The sequence below is a fragment of the Seriola aureovittata genome, chromosome 4, assembly GCF_021018895.1.
Source record: "Seriola aureovittata isolate HTS-2021-v1 ecotype China chromosome 4, ASM2101889v1, whole genome shotgun sequence".
NCBI lineage: Eukaryota > Metazoa > Chordata > Actinopteri > Carangiformes > Carangidae > Seriola > Seriola aureovittata.
In genome coordinates this window covers 21516150-21536960 of record NC_079367.1, presented here as the reverse complement: position 1 = coordinate 21536960, position 20811 = coordinate 21516150, and the positions used below count along the sequence as shown (strand labels likewise).

General features: G+C 40.3%; 2 protein-coding genes across 2 annotated transcripts in view; one reads left to right on the top strand and one right to left on the bottom strand.

Moving 5' to 3' along the window:
* Positions 1 to 8495: 8495 nt before the first annotated feature.
* ywhag2 (3-monooxygenase/tryptophan 5-monooxygenase activation protein, gamma polypeptide 2) lies at positions 8496 to 14234 on the bottom strand. The gene is made up of 2 exons (XM_056374025.1): positions 13967 to 14234; positions 8496 to 10600 (listed from the first exon to the last, which is right to left on the bottom strand). The coding sequence occupies exons 1-2, from the start codon at positions 14051 to 14053 to the stop codon at positions 9944 to 9946; spliced, it is 744 nt and encodes a 247-aa protein (XP_056230000.1). The 5' UTR covers positions 14054 to 14234; the 3' UTR covers positions 8496 to 9943.
* Positions 14235 to 14922: 688 nt separating this feature from the next.
* si:ch211-105f12.2 (RIMS-binding protein 2-like) overlaps positions 14923 to 20811 on the top strand; it is a 7350-nt gene continuing 1461 nt past the window's right edge. Inside the window, exons 1-2 of the mRNA XM_056374026.1 lie at positions 14923 to 19107; positions 19504 to 19660. Coding sequence (XP_056230001.1) covers positions 18886 to 19107; positions 19504 to 19660 — 379 coding nt within the window. The 5' untranslated portion in view covers positions 14923 to 18885. The remainder of the gene's footprint in view (positions 19108 to 19503; positions 19661 to 20811) is intronic.

Sequence of the window (20811 nt, the reverse complement as noted above, 5' to 3'; positions counted from 1 at the left end):
TATATTTGTGTCATACTTACGAATGCAGCTAACATTAACTGCTCTATATACGGGTTGGTAGCTTAAGCTATAATAATACATAATCCTCTATTGTTGAATATGTTTTAAATTAATAATCTGAATCTGCAAAGTAACTGGTAACTACAACCATCAGACAAATGTAATGAAGTAAAATGTACAAAATTTGCCTATGAAATGTAGTGAAGTAGAAGTATAAAGTAACATAAATTGGAAATACTCAAAGTACTAGTACCAGATATTTTATCCAAATACAAACTGATTGTCAACACTGCTTTCTTCCCTCCTTTGATTTTGCTGCAAAAATAGATGTTTCAGTTCAGAAGATGAGGAGGAGGCATGATGCTGCAAAATGTAAAATCCCTGAGCAAGAGTACCGCTGCCAGTCACCATTACAGCATTACTTTACACCAAGTGTCCTGATCAGCACAAATTTCAGGTTTATCAGGTTGAGTTGTGGCTACCACATTGGTTTTTAGAGAGGCAGCCCAGAGTGGGCCTGAAAGCTTCTCTGGAGGTGTGTTTAGTAGGTGGAACAAAGTCTCTGAAGGTCTGAGACAACAATACAGTATGGAAAGGGAACGGCAACAAGCACCAAGATTTTGTTTCTTTTTTTAACTGGAAGATATTGTGCAGCTGCTGATGTAGAATTAAAACACGTAGATCAAATTGTAATGGATATTTTGGAGTAAGAGAAGTTAGTAGAACAGAGGAGGAGTAAAATCATGGACAGGTGAACAGCCAATCCAGGCCAATGTAAATTGTCTGAAGGTTACAAAATGGGCCCACCAGCACCTCTAATGATTTTTTTTACATTTAAACATAGCCCGACGGGTTTTTAAATTTAGCTAACAAGCTTTGGCTTATATTCACTGTTCAGACATGAGAGTGGTGTTAAACTTCTTGTCTCATTGTCTGCATAAAGTTAATATGTGTATTTCCCAAAGTGTAAAACTATAGTTAGTATAGTTATTGAAGCATCATGTCAACACATCGTATCAACAGTATGTTAGTGGCCAATTATGTAACAAATATGGCTGGTTAGCAAAGCTATATTAGCGCCATTTGTTGGCTCAGGTGATTCCTCACTGCTGTTGTATATCTATACTGTCTTACAAAGGCAAAATGCAATAACAACTGTACATATTTGGTCAAAGTTGAATCAAAACCATCTGACCTTCTGATACCTTACCTTACCATAGAAATTATTACACCATGAAATGCCTAATGAAATAAAATGGAAAACCGGGTGAATTACTGCTGCTAAATGCTAACTAGCCTAGCCTCTGGCTCCAGTGGATTTCATGTGGTTTAATGAGGTGATCTACCTTTAAGTAACATATTTAAATGTACTTAAAAAAATTAATTAATTTAACTAATTAGTTCAAATCCACCATTACCACATTGTATTGTAGAAACTGTAAAGTGTAACATTAGTATCTAAATGTCTAAATGTCTTTTGAGGTTCAATGTAAGGTCTGTGACAATGATTAATAATCAGGATAAAAGGCATAGCTATGAGCCTTCACTGTTACTGCTCTCAGGCTTCATAAGGCAGTGTAAAAGCTGGAATAGTACGTATTTTATTATCACAGATAAATATCCTACATGCTGATGTGGCTTACAGCTTGTGAAACACTGCAGCCCCAAAACTAAAAGGTTTTCAATACATTTCCTGTGTTAGTTTCCCTGTAAATGTGTCAGAATGAAATTAAAACAACTCTTAAGCCCCTGGAAGCTAAAATGGTCGGTGAGACCATTTTTATTCCAGCAGTCAGCCCATTTTTCTGCTTGTTGCAGTTATGTGAAGAACAAGAGGAGTGTTTCTGAGCAAAGATTTCTGTGGAAACTGTTGCCATGCAACAGCACAATACTGCGCTCATACAGAGTAGTAACTTCACTGTATGACTGCTCTTTTTCCTCAGCTCACACTGCCTGAGCAGTAATGCAATGTCCTATTCTCTTCTATTCTCTTCTATTCTATTCTATTCTATTCTCTGTATGTTCAAATGCATAATAAGGTCTTTGTTTCTGGGCAGTATCTGTGGTGTCATTGTTTCATCGATGGGCAGGGGAAACTTTGCCTCAGCGTCTGGTTCCACACCCAGACTCCCTTCAGTTTCCACATCCAGAGCCAGCTGCAGTTCAGCCTCAGATATTTAGTTAAACACTGACCTTTGGATCTCACCGTTAACCCTCTATTCCTGTCACCACGCCACGTTTCACTCCTGTAGCCTCAGCCGGCTCCACGTCACCGTCCCCTCTCTCTCTCACTCTCTCTCTCTTCTCTGTGCCTGTTATTCACCACGGCTGACCCCACTGACCCGCTGTCAACGGGACTGTACATCGCCCTCCAGGCTGCAAAGTGAAGGAAGCCTTTTCTATTTTCTTTTTTTTTTTTTTTTCATCTCTGTCTTCTTCTTCCCTGCACTGTTAGGGATCCCCCGTGCCCACATACATAATGAGTCGCCAGCTCAGACTTCAGGCAGACCCACAAACACTGGGAGATATAATTTGTCAACCAGTTGGCACCTGAGGAACTAATTGTAAAACAAAGCATGACTGGCAAGACACTGTTAAAAAGAACAAACAGGCACCTCTCGATGAAGAGCAGAAACACACAACGCAGACTGGTAACTCTAACTCTACCAAAACTTCTTAATATTACATTTCAGTCATTCAAGTAATATCATTTCATTCTCACTTTCTCAATTTTTCAATTCTTAATTTTTTCCTGTGTAAGAACATCTATGACAAGCATGATAATGAGCAGATGGACATGTCAGCTGGAAAGAAAAAAAAATCACTTTCTAATACAGATGCAGCTAAATTTAGCACACCATTATAGCTGTTTCACTGTGTGAGGCCTCCTCGCTGCAGACGCCCCCCTGGTCAGCGCTCTGTCAGAGGAGGTCACACAGATAGGTCACCTCCTCTGACAGTGAGCTGACTGTGGATCCATGGATCCAAGGAGGCGTTGGACACTTTACGCTAGGCTCCAAGAAGTCACTTACCAAACATTGGTGACTCTAATGTTGGAGCAACAGAGGATGAGGTCTGATTCACATTTGATGCGACTCATCTAATTTTGTACAGCAAGAACAGCATTATTAACATGACATGGAGCGTTCGCAACTAAAGCTTGTGCGCCGTTCTTCGCAGAAAGTTTGCAGGATGTTTGCAGGAGGAAAAAGATCATCTGAAAGTATATCCTCGAGCACATTGATTATTTAAGTCAATTATCCTCATGTATTCCAAGAAAAACACATCAAAAAAGAGTGTAAATAATGGAGTTTGAGGACACTTGTGTTATTTTGTCAGGGAACATGGTGTGACTGTGATTCTCCAGCAACGGGAGGCCTTGAAAAAACACGAAGCAGTGACGAAACTGTGAGAATGGGAGGGGGTGGGGTAGGGGGCCACTTAATTTTAGATTCACCTTTTACAAAGTTGTGTTCATCACACAAGCCTCTGTAGTTATCAATTGTCACCTACAGTATGTAAGTTTAGCAATAAGCATGTAGCCAAATAATTAAATGAAAAGACAGCAGTGTTAATGGAGATGGAGAGCTTTTCTAACAGATGCAATGTATCCTGCAATGTTTTGGGACAAATGCTCCCTAAAATAGTCTCTTAAAACCTTCAGCTGAACGTTGTGGCACTTTTTGATAAATAATACAAAGTCTAAATGTTAGCCTGAATAATTCATTTTGCTGCAGCCATGCATAACAGCTGTCTTTGTGCCTGAAAGAGTCAGCAGTGCTCTTTGTCTTATGATAACTTAATGCTGTGAGAAAAAAAACAAACGTGGACTTTAGGAAAAGCTCAGATATCAGAGTTGATTGTAAGTATTACCTGTGTAATTCCATGTCATGTAACGTGTTTGCTCAGCGGGGGGTAAAACATGATGAATCAGACTCTTAACTGAAGATATGAACTCCCATGGTCCATACAGAAGCAGATAGTCTCTATAGTGGAGATGCTGTCACATTGATGTCTCTGGTCTCTTCACTGTCTACTCACAGGCTGCAGGGAGGCCTATTTATAGATCTGTCTCTGTTCTCTGCTTCTACATCGGTCCCCTCTTTCTTTCCATCTCTCTTTTCTCCCTCTAATGGGTTGATATTTCTGGAGCTGTACAGCTATTATCTTCTTTGCGTCTTTGAGGTGCAGATCACGTTGAGTTGGATCATAAACTTTTCAAAATCCGACGTGTGTTTGTCTGTTTTATCAGTGTGTGTTGTGTGCTGTGGTGTGCTACGTAAAAATACAATCTCATCGTGTCTGATCTCAGTGCAGGAGAATAGTGATTGAAGGTTTTATTTTCTAACACCTGATTGGATGTGGACTGCCATCCATCCTGTTTTAAAGTTAGACAAAATATTCTTTCAGGAAATATGTGAAATCAAACTTGTTCTCTTGTTGCTGCCATCCACTGTCTAGTCCATACAGCTGCCACTTTGGCCCCAGAGCCCCAGAACTACCCACAACAGCCTTGAGGTTTGGTTGATGATGAATGGGTCAGTGATGAGTGTGAGAAGCCTGAGTCACAGACATGGTCAGATTAACCTCTTAGGGGCCCCCAGGGCTAAAATTTGACCCTCACTGCATGGCAGTTTCAGGCATGCAGAAACCAACCAGGACACTACAGCTTAAATGATGAACCAATTAGTTGATTGACAGAAAATGAACATATACCACTTTCAATAACTGATTTATTGTTTGAATCATTTTTAATCAAAACTGTATTAAAAAAAACTTCAGCTTCAACAGCTGGTCAAACAAAAACAGCTGTTAGGGCTTCAGGGAAAAAAGATGGACATTTTTCTATCAAAATCTGCTTCTCGCTGGACTGAGTGATGTTTCAAAAAGTTTACTAAAACTAAGAAGAAGGGGGAAAAGGCACAATTTGGGAAAAACCTTGAAAGTTAGAAAGTAGTAGAAAGTTAGAAAAAAGTATTTTTACACTGACTTCATTGGACTGAAAAAGCAGGCAAATAGTGAACATGACAAAAGACAAGGTCGAATCATAGCTTTTTTTTTCAGTACAATTAAGTTTTGGGAGCAGGAATACTTTGACATTTTATTAAAAACACGTTTGCTTTCTTTCCAATAGTTTTGAGAGAAGATCGACTGCACTTTGATATATGTATGATAAATATGAAGTGTCAGCTAGTGGCCAGTTAGCCTTAGCCTAAAAACTGGAAAAAGAGGGAAACAGCTGGCTCTGTCTGTGTGATAACGAACATCTAAAGCTTGACATGTTGCACCTCCGTTTTAGCTGTACAAAACCCAAAATGTACAAACACTTAAGGTGCTGATAGACAGACTTTGTGACTGTCAGACCAAACCTGGCTAGCTGATTTGCATTGTTTCAAGTCTTTATGCTAAGCTAAGCTAACTGGCTCCTGGCAGTGGCTTCTTATTTACCAAACCGACATGAGAGTGGTATCCATCCTCTCATCTAAGTCTCAGCAAGAAAGGAAGTGAACATATTTCACAAAATGTGGGACGATGTCTTTGAGTCCAGGGCATATGGACTCTTCATTTTCCCTTCAGTGAATCTGTTTTCCTCTATCTGACCTAAAAAGAGGAAGGGATATGTGCACAACTACCCTTCTACAATCTTGAAAGAGCGCATAAAATTCAAAGAGGACAAAAATAACCATACCTGTACCATCTTCAAAATATACCTGGCTTCCACATTTTATTTTTAATCACTTCTTTTACATCATCGGGACCTTTTAAGACAAGATGCTGTTGAAAAGTGGCATCACAGCAGCTGTCCACTGATGCTAACGAGGAATTCGATGTGGTGATTTAGAGGGCGTTCACCTTTGGGTGACATAATTATGGCTTGATGAGCACTTGTGCCTTGTCATCCTGGCCTCCCTCGGGGAAATAATGCTCCATGCGATGAAAGTGATCAGACAGAGCAGTTCGTGTATAAGTAGAATTGAAGCATGGCAGAGCAGCTTTCAGTTTTGTGCATATCTGCATAACGTAATCTTCTCCAGGGATGTAGGTTACATCTATAAAATAAACTGGTTTGACTGGATACGTATATTTAATGTAAACAGCATGAATTATTTGTTATTTCATGAGAAATATCTATTTAGTTTTACTTTAATTTGACATGGACAGTGCTAAATTGAATTTGCAGCTGCTGGAATTTCAATTACATGTCCATCAGTAGGCCACAGTGTATCTTGGGATGCGTAATGTCACCAACATTTACCAATAAAGATGACACCAGTGTCCCTGAAAGTGTAGCAGTGCATTAAAACACAGGGTGGAAGATAGGTTGGTGCTGAATCCTAATGCCTCCTGTGCTTTAAGCTCTCATTTTTTACAGGATGCAATAGGTGTCTGAGCAGTGCAGCAAGGAGCCAGACTAATAGAGGGATACTTATTATAGCCCTAGCAACAGGAACGGGATTGGTGGCTGCGGAGAGTGTGCCTGTCAGCTATTGGCTGGCGAGGAAGACCGTTCAAAGCACAGAATTTCATCTCATGAAAGGTTCAGTGCAGCAAGCTGCAGCAAGAGGCTGCAGTCTGAGGGTGGGCGGTCCAGCAGCTTGGCACTTCAGCTTGGCACTTCAGCTTATCAATCAATGTGAGGGCTCGACTGTCAGTTTGAAACACACGGATATGCATAATTACCCAGATAAACTCGACCTTTGGGTGTAAAGATACCGTGTAAATGTAAATCTAAACGCTTAAAAGATGCAGTTTCTCCTTCCATTGTCCATCATGAGGTGCAGGATTTTATTTTATTGCAGTGCGCTTCTGCTGTGATTATAAAAATCTGTTGTCTTTTGAAGCACAGAAACATTCTTTGATCTATGGCCTAATTCAGTTGATGATTAGCAAAGCTGCCTTAAAAAGAGCCTCATTTAAGTAATACTGTAGTTGTTGTGTGAGCTGGCAGTGTCTCTGCACTGCAGCTGATACAGACTCCATCTCATACGTTCACCCACAGACACCCAACACATGCAGTGGTGCAGGCATATACAGCACACACTACCCATCCAGATATGGATGCAAACACTCACGCATACCACACACACACACACCAGTTACATGACCCACAAAGGGTTACATAAGGTCATATTGACTTCCTGTATCAATGTGTGGGTTGTAAAACTCAACAGAAATGTTGAAAATCTCCTCAGTCATGAACTTACAGAATGAAAAGGAATGAGCTGTGGTGTTTCTGGTATGACTGTAAATGGCTACATTACAGAAAGAAATGAAAATATAGAATAATACAGATAAACAAATAACTTTAATGGGCAACAGATGGCAACCAAAAATTCCTCAGAGCATACAGTTTGTATCCCATGTTCAGCTACCACACCCCCACCCCCTCCCCATCCTTGCTAATTTCCAGTAGGCCAGCTCTAAAATCTAATTCTTTCCTCAGATCTTGTATTTGTATGTTTTCATGTCACAGAAACAAAGATCAACATCTGAAATAATGAAAAAATAAAACACAAACCACAGAGAAAAAAATAATGCATGTATTCTTGGCAATGAGTGAAAGTCTCCTGACATGGTTTTGCAAAAAATATTCAAACAAAAAAAAAGTGAGAGAAATATTCAGTTTCCACTCGTTGTAACACACACGACTTGTGTAGGATTCAACTCCATTCTAATATTTAGGATCTGTGTGAGCAGTTGTGTAGATTGGCATCAGAATTTCATGCAATTCGTCTGGCGAGCCTTCAAGACCATCAACCTTATACTACGTTAAAAATAAATCAAAGCAGCTGTGACATACAGTGTGAGCTCATGGAGGCTGACTCATCATGGTGACATAATTGGCATACGTGAACAAGGGTGTGTGACTGACCTTAAGGCTTTTGGTTTCTCTCTTAAGCCATCACATGTGAAATAAAAAATAAAACTGTCCCCCAAAACTGCCATCGATTAGGAAAAATAAACTGCCATCTGTATGAATATATTAATGTAATAATCTATAGAACTAGCAGCATTATGAAGATAAATCTGTTCAGCAGCTTTCTGTGCTCTTAAGCAGCTTCCTAGTGTCTAAAGTTTGTTCAGAAGACGTGAAGTCTCACATTTTGCTAATCAATAACCAATTCTCGTGAATTGCCTATATGCTTTCCCTGTGACTGTATTTGTGCATTGGTGTTGAATATTCATATCTATGTGCTGTACAGAGAGCAGACACATGTAAAAGTGAGGAACCATTGAAGGGAAAATGTTAAACCTCGCACACATGCTTGCAGAAACTTAAAATACTGGCAGATAAATCCTTTTTTCTGTAAAGGTTAACTTTGCAAATGAGGCAAATAATGATACAGGCACAAAAAGAAAGCACATACTGTACTCAGGGCACAAAACAAAGCGTTATAACATTTTTTTTCTATGAAATGGTTTTTCCTTCAAAACAAATTTTCATATGGGTGACGATACAACAATACACTAGACCACCACGGAAATGGTGCATGTATAATTTAGTCATATTCTTTTTTATTATCATAGCTATTATTTCGGTTCTTGTGCAACTGCTACATAATGACTCACATTCAAGATATTTTGTCACTCAGAAACAGCTAAAAGGTATAAAAACAAACAAACAAACAAAAAAAAGTATACTGTCAGAAATAAAATATGGTCCATGTTTGTGAATCATAACAGAAACATTGAGCCTGAAAACTTCACCATTATTAAAACTGGATAGCATGACAGAAAAAAAGTACTTAAATACTGTTCAAAGAACAAAATATATCATAATCATACTTCAATGTGACAAACACCAGCTGGTAAGATTAAGTGATCACTGGTGGGTTTTTATCTTCCTTTTTTTCTTTCATTAACAAATTAAATACACATATTGCATGTCACTATAGCAACGCCCATTACAGGTCAATTTTTACGATCACCATTTTGGTATAGCAAATCAAAAACCATAACAAAATGAAATAAATTAGAAATTAGAACATCAGACAAAGCCTGTTTTTCTCAATCATATGAATACTTAACACCCACAGTATAAGTTAATAAAGTCAAGCTACTGTATATAAATACATCACCAGCATGCACAATATTGAATAATCGATATTATTGTTGTCATCATCTTACACTGAAGAAACAGTATAGTAGGCAAGTGCATTTAATAAAACAAACACAGAAGTAAACCACAAACTCTGAAGCTGCTTTTATTTTATTTATTTTTTTTGTCATTTTTTGTTTTATATTGTTAAGTCTCTGCCTTTAGTAATCTTCACCTCCAAAAGAATCAATGATTCCAGTGACAAAACAGACTAATCTGTGAGATGCCAAATACACTTCAGACAGAAGGCGGGGAATAAATTTAGTCTAACCAGTCCTCATTTTCACTCCTGTGCAATTTATCCTTTTAAAATTTGGGGGATTTTATCAGTTTAAAACTTTCCCTTTTCTCGTGGTTGGTGTGAGTTTAACACCCATGGCTTTCAGGGCCCTTTCTCATATGTAGACTACGGCTGGAACCAATGCAAACTAGTTTTGTGAGGAATTCCCATTCAAGCATTTTCTCTCTCAAGTGACTCAAATGCATCTCTATCACGCAAAAACCTAACTAAGCAGCTTGTCTTGACAGAACAAGATCAGTTCCTATGCCAGTGTGAGGCTGCCATTTCAATCCAACAACAACCACTTCAGGCTGATTGACTGACATATCAGTGGTTTTGGCAAATGTCAAAGAGAAAATCAAGAAGACGGAGGCCCCTTTCAACTGTATATATATTTCTATATATATTTAAACTAAGATTTAACCTCCACTCTCACCTCTCTTTTGATTCTTTTCTTTTAACACATGGAAAAATAAAGAACTGCTGCTGCGGTAGTATCATCGGCAAAAGCGGCTGCCAAAGTCCACCGGCCCTTCATAATTTTTTCGAAGTGTGGTTTCTCTTTAATTGTTGCCCTCCCCTCCCTCGTCATCCTGCTGGTCACTTGTCCACAGTGTCAAGTTGTCTCGGAGCAGCTGCATGATGAGAGTGGAGTCTTTGTAGGAGTCCTCGTTGAGGGTGTCGAGCTCGGCAATGGCGTCGTCGAAGGCGGTCTTGGCCAGATGACAGGCCTGCTCCGGGGCGTTCTGGATCTCGTAGTAAAACACAGAGTAGTTGAGAGCCAGGCCCAGGCGGATGGGGTGGGTGGGCTGCATGTGCTCCTTGCTGATCTCGTGTGCCTCGTTGTAGGCCTTCTCCGACGACTCCACCACGGTGGCTCTCTTCTCCCCAGTGGCCACCTCCGCCAGGTACCGGTAATAGTCGCCCTTCATCTTCAGGTAGAACACCTTGCTCTCATGCTGCGTGTCGCTGCAGTTCTTGATCAGGAAGTTGTCCAGGAGGTTGAGCACGTCCTGGCACACAGCCTCCAGCTCCTTCTCAATCTTCTCCCGGTAGGCCCTGACCATTTCAATCTTCTTCTCATTGCCGTCGGCCGAGGTCTTCTGCTCAATGCTGGAGATCACCCTCCAGGAGGAGCGGCGGGCGCCGACCACATTCTTGTAGGCCACAGACAAGAGGTTCCTCTCCTCATTGGACAGGGCCTCGTTCAGCTCTGTTACCTGGAGGCAGGAGAAAAGGGAAACTTTAGTCACCAATTAGGAACACAAGCTGTGATCAACAGCACCAAATTGCATACACGTCATACAAAAAGGAATGGAACAACATTATCATCTAAGCATTAGAGCATTATTACAAGAGTTTAAACAGTTAATCAGTCAGCAGAAAATAAATCAGCAGGAATTTCAGGCTTTGGACCCAAAAAAATAAAAGCAATTTTGAGATGTCCCTGTGGCTTGGGGCAATACGCCAACCGTGAACTGCAACATCCCCTGACAGAATCTGGCTGAGGACCTTTGTTGCATCTCTTGTCCTTGTTTCCTGTCATCTCCCAACTACTGTCTGTGATCAAGTGATCAAGAAAATGATCGACAGATATTGAAAATAATTATTAGTTGCGGCTCTAATAATTACAAGACACTGTCTATTCTGTCTTTTTACATGAAAGACTCTGGACTAACAGTACAATCCCCAGCACAGAAAATGAGCAATATTTCACTTGTCATGTGCAATTCCCAGTTTCCATGGCAATCCATTCATTTAGTGCACCAGTAGCTCCAGCTGTCACGTGGACAGCTTATTCTAGTTAGTGAGAAACGATATTCAAGATAGTCGACTGCAGTTGGGGCTGGGGAGTGGGGGGTGGGCGGTGGGATGGGAGGGTGGAATTGACGGGACGGGGTGGGGTGGGGTGGGGTGGGGTGGGGTGGTGGGGGGGTTTGAAAGGAGTGCTGGAGATGGCTAAAATGCTCCTACGAGCACTTGGGGGCAGCTGCACTGTAAATGAAAACCATCACTGCACAGGCGGTTCACGTGTCCCAGTGACCTTCTCTCCGGCTGAAACTGACCTTTTTACCTGTATAAAACACCACGCTGTGACATCACTCTGAGCTCCACTGTTAAACTTAGATTTTGACTGATCAGGGTGGTAGTCCAGTTGTTGTCAAAGAGACTGTGTTGCTATAAAAAGGCTGTATTACTCAGGCTTATTTGATTTGGAAAAGCAACCTTGTGTTGGAACGTGCCTTCTGTCAGATCAATAACTGCACAGGGCCTGGAATATACGGATAAAAATAAAGAACTATGTAGCTCGGTTTTCACATAACCTTTCATCGTGACAGTGCTTTTAATCTGAAAATCTCCTCCTCAATGTGCTAACATTTCTCATAACTCAGTTTTGACACTCTCCGCTCAAGCGGAGGTGCACGAAGACGGCGCAGGTTCCCCAATGTCAGTGGATGGAGAGGAGCGCTGAACCTAATGAGATTTATCTGTCCCCCAAATACTGCAACACAAACCTGAAGTGATGACTGGAATTACTACAGTGCCAACTGGCTTAGCGTTATGTTGATATACATAAAATAAATTGCTAAAAATGCATCACTGACTGGCAGAAATACGTCACTGCTCAATCATATATTCTATGGGATGCACTGATATTAATTATAATACAAGACTATAACTACCAAGATCCTCATCTGGGGCTAAAAAACCAACATGCGAATTTAGAGTTGAAACAATTTGTCCAGTTAAATTGGTTAATCAGCAACTACTTTGATAGTTAGTCAATCATTTTGGATTTTTTTTTTTGGGGGGGGCAAAACTGGCAAAAATTCCCTAATTTTACTAGTTTCCTAATGTGAATATTTTCTGGTTTTCTATCATTTCTATAATAGTTGACAAAATATCTCTGGATTTTGGACTGAAAAATCAAGGCACAAATGGACAAGGAGAATAATCTTTAGTTGCAGCACCAGCATATCCATAAAAAAAAGTCTGTCTGAAAAGCTGCATTAGAGGCTGTTAACGTGAAAATAATCTACGTATATTTTTCATGAGGAACTCAAAGGTGACGGCATATCGTTTGTCATTTCTGGCCGCAATGGCAAGGGATTCCCTTTGATTAGAGAGTGAGAGTACACACCCCTGCAAAAGGGCCTAGTTTGGACCGCACTGACATGGCAGATTGTTTAAAGGGAAAGGAATCCCTCCCTGCACACACATCATCCCACCTCCTGCAACCAGAAACCCTCGATGACAAACGATCCACGGGGGCTCACTTCATCTCTCCTGAGGAACGTAAGAGAAAATGCTTGCTTTAAATGAGGACATTTAAAGCAAGTATGATGAGTTTGATCTGTATATGAGCTCATACAGGCCCGGCTAAGACTCCCAGGGTGCTACTGGTGCCAGTAAGAGCTGGTGTGACACAGCAAATTTTTTTTTAACCCACTGGTGAATCCAGTTCCCAGAATTTCTTAAGGGGACAGAGAGAGCGGAAAAGAAAAAAAAGAAAAAAAAAGAAAAGCAGATAAAGGCTATGTCCTCAGCACTGCCCAATAAGAGCTGAGAAAGCTCCTGTGACACAGGCCACCCATGTCACCCTCTTTGCATCAAACATTGCAGTCAGTCAGGCTCATTAACCCAAAATGACTTCAAATTGCTGCTGGATGTCAGGAGGAATCTGCTGTGACACGGAAACAGCACATGCACAGATTGAGACATGAGCAAGTATGAGGAGTAAAGTGGTCAAGAGAGGAGAAGACAAAAGCCTACAAATCCAATCTGATCATATTGACTCACTGCAATATGACAAAGAATATTCTAGAGATTCTACTGCCTCCTACGTTTGTTTAGAGGAAAGAGCAGTTCAAAGAATCTTTATGGAGTATTTTTATCAGACCAGTCATACAAAAAAAAACGCTTCTAAGTCTTGAATAAGAAGATGCTGATAATGTATATGATTTTAATAAATGTGACAAAGAGGAGAGGAGGAGGAGGAGGAAGAGGAGGAGGAGGAGGGGGCAGCAGCAGCAGCAGCAGTTGATAGGCTTTTTCCGAGCAACCTCACATGGCTCCCAGCGGCAGAGGCTCTTATAAATTCGGTATAATGGAGGGAGGGGAGGTGCGGTGGTAAAAGTGAAGAGAGTGGGGGGGGGGGCAGTAAATGCAACAGAGCAGAGCCATTATATGAAACGAGCTTCTTATTAACTGAGGGATCAAGCTTAGGCCTGTATGCATTTCACTGTAATATCCCCTCATTTAACGGCACGGCCGACAGAAAGGCACCGCCCAAGGAGCAGACGATTTGGACTCGACCCGTTAAAAAAAAAAAAAAAAAAAAAAAGGGCAGTGGGCTGTAGATGAACTGGCGACAAGACAATAAACACATGAAATATTACTTTACTATTATGCCTGATTGTAGTGCAGTAATAGCAAGTGTAACCCCCCCACCCACCCCCCTCTCCACACAGTTACAGGCAACGTAATCCAGATTGCGGGACGAGCCTTTACGCAAACACAGCAGTGATAAAACATCACTCACACACCTCTCAGTCACAATTATCATCTTTTCTGAATGAACTTACCGATTTCATAGCGGCTGCCATATCATCATATCTCTCAGCCTGTTCAGCCAGCCTGGCTTTCTGCACCAGCTGCTCGCGATCAACCATTTTTCAGATGATGTTTGGTTGCTGTGTCGAGCTGCTCTGCTTGAGTTTGGGGGATGAAATGATTGATATTTTTCAATCGCAATGCGGTGAAATCCTACGCGAGCCTAATGCTGCAGCTGTTCCCTGCTGTCTGTCTATGCTCCGTGCAGACGGGACACCCTCTCTCCTCTCCTCTCTCCCTCCCTCCCTTCCCTTCCTCTCTCCCTCCCTGCCTCCCTCCCTCACTCCTCCTCACACACTCTCCCTCGGCTGCGTCATCACTCAGAAAGGTGGGTGTCTGTGCCAATGATGTAACACTCCATACATGGGAACCAGAGGGGCCAGGCGTACGGGGACGGTTGGATGCATTGGAGCAGCCCTGGGCTAAAGGCCTTGTGGGAAACGGAGTCCTGTGTGGCTGCATGCTGGAGCCAGGAGTGTGCACAAACTGACTGGGGGGGGGGGGGGGCTACTTAGAATATACATCCACTGAGCATTTAACAGGAACACCATACTAATACTGGGTAGGTCTTCCTTTTACTCTCAAAACAGCCTCAGTTCTTCATGGCGTGGATTCCACAAGATGTTTAAGATTCTGGTCCATGTGGACATGGTTGCATCATTTCTGCAGATTTCTCAGCTCCACATTTATGCTGCAGATTTCCTGTTCTACCACACCCCAAAGGTCTTCTATTGGATTTAGATCTGGTGACTGGGGAGGCCACTGAAGTGCACACGTCATGTTCCTGAAACCAGTTTGAGGCGACTTTCGCTTTGTGACATTATCATGCTGGAGTATAGCCATTAGAAGATGTCAAACAGTATGAAACGACCAAAACCAACAATGAATGTATACTACTGAGTGTTTGATATGATATATCGTATTCCTCTGTGCCAGTAGCTCCATTACTGTCCAGAAACTACACCACTGAGCCACGCTGTTGCACAGGATGAATGTGGGTGCCGTAGTTTGTTCAGAAACAGCTCCACAGATTGATAATGGTGATCACCTTCGCAGTCTGGGGAGAGTAGTGCCTGCAGAGGCCACTGCACATGCTGGGCAACGTGGTGCATATTGTAAACAGTCGCCATTTTTTCTTTGCCTTTTCAAGCCTTTTCAAGTTGGCATTAGAGAATGAGGAGCTCTGCACACGGCCGTGGGAACATGGAGACCAAATAGTCATCCACTTTTTCTCTCTGGCTCCTGTGTTATCACTTTATTTTGTCCACCATGAAGAAAGTCTCCAACATTCTGGGCCTGCATTGCTGCAATGAACAGCAGCAGCTCATCAGATGTCAGTGGGTCAGGCAGGACGGGGTGGGGTTCTTTTACTTTTGGATCATAGAAGGAACAATCAGTTTATCTGAAAGATATTAACCAGGGATGTTTGAAAACCCATAGAAAATATTTCGGCCGCTGCACAATAAAAAAAAGATTCAACATTTTTAGCAGCTCAGACCTTCTGCCATCTGGACTGGTGCAGCCGTGGTCAAATTAACCTCCAGGGGAAAAATTTGTTGTTGTGCCCCTTTTGAAACCAACTGACTTCCACTGTCCTGTACTTGGTAGCTTTTTTTAATTGGTCTGGGCACCAAGAACCAGCCAGTGTTCAAGGGATTAAATAACTGATTATTTAATTGACAGAAATTTTTATTTTAAACATCAATTAATCGTTTTTTTTAGTTCACTGGTGCCAGCTTCTCAGTTGTGACTATCGGCCTGTTTTGATAGTGAACTCAAAATGTTTTCAATGTTTTCAATATTTTCTGACATTTTACTCTGACATTTATGCTCGTACTTTCCTCCATGTGTCAGTCACCTCACTCCCACACCCACCTGCTCACCTGTCTCTCATTCCCCAATCACCCAGTCCTGACTCCCACACCCACCTCACTTGTTTCCCATTCCCCAATCAGCTCGCAGTTTATATATCAGCCGCCTTCCCCCAGATTGTTGTGTCATTCCTCTGCATGTTTTTTTTGTGCCAGCTCCTGACCTGCTGCGTACCTGCCTGTAAGCCTTTATCATCACCATCTCTGCTACAATTACTGAACTGTTCCAGCCTGCGTAATCTATGTCTGCATTTGGCCTTCCTGTTTCCTAGTACTAACCGTAACAGAGAAATGTCTTTCACAATTACAGCCCAAATTACAAAGTCACCATGTTTGTTTTGTCCAACCAATAATCCAAGCTTTGAAATGATTTATTATAAAAGTGAATGAAATGTTCCTTATTTCTTTTGCTCATGACATGTTTTTTTGTTTTTTTTATAGGGCAGCTCATAGAACGTCCCTGAACTGTAACCTGAGATCACAGTGTTTCCTGTCAAGGTCATAGGTGAGTGAATGATGCAAAGAGCAAACTGCTGGTGAGGTTGAACTTGTGCAGCTATTTTATAAACATGCTGAGAGCAGAACATACCTCATCAAAGGCAGTTTTCTTTCTCTTAGATGACAGTAAACTGAGTTATTTTGAGGACTGAACTATTGTGTGAACAAAGTAAGACACGTGAAGACGTCACTTAGAGCTCTGGGTAACTGTTCTGCACATTTCTCACTATTTTCTTATTCAACAAACCAAACAATACATTTATTGATCAAGAAAATGATCTGCATATTAATCCATAATGAAAGGAGCATTTCTCTGCATTCAGTTTTTCTACTTTTACTTTTGATACTTACATTAGTACATTATACTGATAATAAAGTTTGCCTAAATAATATATTCCATACAGGAATACAGTATTTTTTTACAGTGGTACTTTCACTACTACTTCCTCCGCCACTGATCAAAGGCAGCAGTTTTATAACATAGCACCTGTAAATCCTTGGAGTCATTTAAATGTTTAAAATGATTTTACTCTGGTTTATGTGAGCAGTCTTTACCAAAGCAGCAAAGTGAGCTACAGACAGCTGCTCACAGCTCCCTCTCGTGGACAAAAATGCAAATGAAAGTATCTGATGAGACAGAAGCTCGACAGTAAACTGTGCGAAAGTAAAAGACTTTATTGTTGTTGACAAAAAGCTTATGAAACCACAGTAATGTCTTTTGAAACTGGCAAGAAGGACCCGTTTCTCAGGTGAGTGGTTCATAAATGCGCACTGACCCAGTACAACCACTGTGACAGGAAACAATTCAATACAATTTGACTTTATTTGTTTTTACATTAACAAACGTGGTGGATAGAAGAAGGAACAAAACTTAAAACAATCAGTGGCTATCAGCTTAAAAACTGTACACAATTCATTGATAAATAAAAATATCTTAAAAAAAAAAGAATATGAGAAAAATATCTACACAAAGTATTGAGGCCATAGAAAATACATAAAAATCTAATGATCAACTAAAGGGGAAAACATGCAAGTATTAAAAAATGGATGTTTCCTCCCCCACTGTCCCCAATTTCCACCTTTTTTTTCTGAGTTTTTCTCGCCAACACTTCTGGCTCTTTCTCTCAACCTCAAACACTTGATCCAATACACATATGCACAGATTTGTTAAACCTGTGTCTGCCTCTGCAGCAGGAGATTATCACCTGCTGACCTGGCCAGAGGTCAAGAGAGGAAGTGTTGACTTTTAGTGACGTGTAAACTGGGTCAAGTCATGGTAGGAGAAGAAAAACAAACAAACAAAACACTGCTGGTTCACACTCACCCAAGCCTTGATGATTAAATTTATATGAATACTGAGCTTATATGACTTGAACTATAGGTGGAAATTGAATGTTGTTTTTTTGTTGTATGAAATTTAGTTTCTTTACCATGTTATCCCTTATCAACTAGAGTCAGGCCGGTAAGACTAGGACCTGTGGGGAAAAAAGCTTAATTTTAATGAATTCTCACATTCATGTTTTAATTTAATTGTTTTCTAAACTCAATCTATTTAAATGTAAACACACATTTGTTTTAGAAAACCAAAGGTTTATAACTCTTTTCTTTACTTTCATCACTGGGAATAAAACTGATTATCTTTCAATGCACGTTGGGTAAATAGAGGTTTTCCAAACAGGTTTTGCAGAAATTTATTTATTATGCACCCTTTAGTAATATTTAACAGGCCCAAGCAAAGCAGGATCACCATCCAGGCAAAGCAACTGCCCAGGGGCCCCAGACTCTGAGGGGCCCAAAAAGCTACAGGTTCATTTATCTTAGCTGGTTTTTGCAAACTGATTAGTTGCAACTGTGTTAAGGTTTTTGTGGCACTAAAGGTGGAACATTATTAGCCAATCATCTGGCCCAGAGTATCAGACTCTATGACCTCTTTTATTTTTCAGTTTATATTGTCATATCTCATGTGGAGTGTATTAGTAAAATAATGTTTAAGCTGTTACCAGACAACACCCATTCATGTGCACACACCCACAAATAATATACCCCAAAATAAAAAAAGCTTCCTTTGAATGGTAACAGTTTAAATTTTACAACCAAAGAGTCAAAATGAATGAGATACTGAACCAAAGTTACAGAGGCACAAACATGGTAGAAATTTAAGTTTCTTCAACTGATATATAGGTATAAGAAAGTAATATAAAACCTGTAGTAGGACATTTTGTGTGGAAAACGCTTAAGAACCATATTCACGTCTTAATCAGATTACCACAATCTAAGACAAACAAAATGACATTTCAGCACAAGAACCTCTTTCAACTTTTTAAAAACCATTACTTTGCACGCAGAGTCTTACAGTGCAACAGGCAGTGCTGAACTAATGAATCTATCCACTTGCTGCAAAGAGGATTACTGTTCCTTCTGCTTAGCTTAGTTACCTCAAATTAGGATAAGGGTAAAGAGAGGTCTGTCTACAGCGGCCATCTGTCTGCCAAGTGGCCAGTCGAGCGCTCGCACTGGTGTAAATGGAGATGAGTCTGGAGCTGGATGTTTTGATATACCCAGATGAAGTGAGGATTCCTACTCCGGAGGAACTCGCAGAATGGGAACTTGAGACTGCGAGCCAGGTGTCCATACCTACCGTCCGACTCTTCGTGGCACTTTACCCATACAACCCTGCTGCGATGTCTCCCAACCATGAGACGGCTGCAGAGGAGCTGCCTTTTGTTCCAGGCCAGATAATCAAGGTAAAAACAATGTCACATGTCTTCCCTTTTGTAATTTCTTGTGCTGTAAAAGTGTTTCACTTCAGTGCTTGTAGTGTACAGTGCACAGGTACAACACGTTTTGAGTTGCATTTCCTCACTGCATCAGTTGAAAAGCTTCTTTGAAACAGTACGATGGTGTTTCCTGTTTGTTCTAGATTCAAACCAGGTGAAAGTGTACGACGATATGAGCTTTTTTTTTTTTTTTTTTTTTTTTTTTTTTTTTTTCTGTTTCCTGTCATAATTTTCAACTGATTAATGTGATTTGCCGCCTTTTAACTGAACCTGACAACATGCAAATACACAAACATGCTTTTTTTTTTTTCTTTCAAAGTGTAAATTAAAGGTAAAAAAACTAACTTTTTCTACATTTGTTAGGTGTTTGGAGACAAAGACTCTGATGGTTTCTATCATGGGGAGTCCGGTGGACTCTCTGGTTATGTGCCAAGTAATATGGTGGCTGAGATCCCAGTGGATGATGAGTACCTGAAGCATGTACTCATGCAGCAGGGATTCCTCCCTGTGGACCACACAGGTATGAACCCTTTGCTTCTGCAGGACACTGTGCTGTAAGACATTAGCATAACTGCAGTGGGGGAAGAGTATATTTGGAGTGTTCACTTCAGTGAATATGGCAATACCACAATATAAAAATAAGTCCTAAAATTCTACTTCAGTAAAAGTGCAGATGCATTACCAGAAAAAGGCACTTAAAGTATCCAAAGTGAAAGGGCTCATTTTGCAGAACAGTGTTAAATCAAAGATGATTTTCTTGTGTGCACAAGACAATATGTTGTACACACGTAATCTTGTAAAACATCAAAAGTATTTCATCACTTCAGTAGGTCTCCTGTTAGTTTGCGATAGGACAAGTTACAACTTTATCATTCTTATTGGTAAATCCCAGCAGAGCTTTGATGTGTCATAATGACTCATTGTAGAAGTTGATCATGTTTTGTAAAATAAAGTTACTATTGTATAGTTCCTTCTGAAATGTAGTATAATAAAATGTAAATTTGAAGTGCTCAAGTACCTAAGTTTGGTTACATAAAAATCTTGCACTGAAAATGCTTAAAATTAAGAGAAAGAAATGGACTAGTATAATATAGTAAACAACCGCATAAGCATGATGAGTATTTCAGTTACCCAGAGCTTTGACTGACGTCTTCAAATGTCAGCAGTACAAACCTCAAAATGATGCAGTTTATATTTTTATATTTTTATATATATATATATATATATATGCTATAATTTAAAATGAGGAAAAGTAGCAAATCATCATATTTGAGAAGCTGATTATTATTTAACTCATCAATAAATCCTCCTGTTTAATCTCAATTTCTATTTGCTTTTGGGCAGTTTCATTTCTTACAAAAAATTTTGAAATGTTCAAAGTTTTGTATGTAAAATCTTGAATTGTTAAGTAAGTGAAATAAATGCAGTGGGGTAAATGTCCTTGGTAACATTTCACCACTTCAATACAAGGAGTGTAATACACACAGAAAAAAAAAAATCTTCTCTCTACCTTCAACAGTTATTGTCAAACAGGGTGGTCTCTAGTTGATCATCTGCGAGAGTTTGCTCTGAGCTGCTGCCTGGTGTGAAAGTGTAGGAACTGTTAACTGTAGGAAGTTAACAAAGCTAAAAAGATACTCCAACAAATAAGATGTAAAAGCAATACAGAAA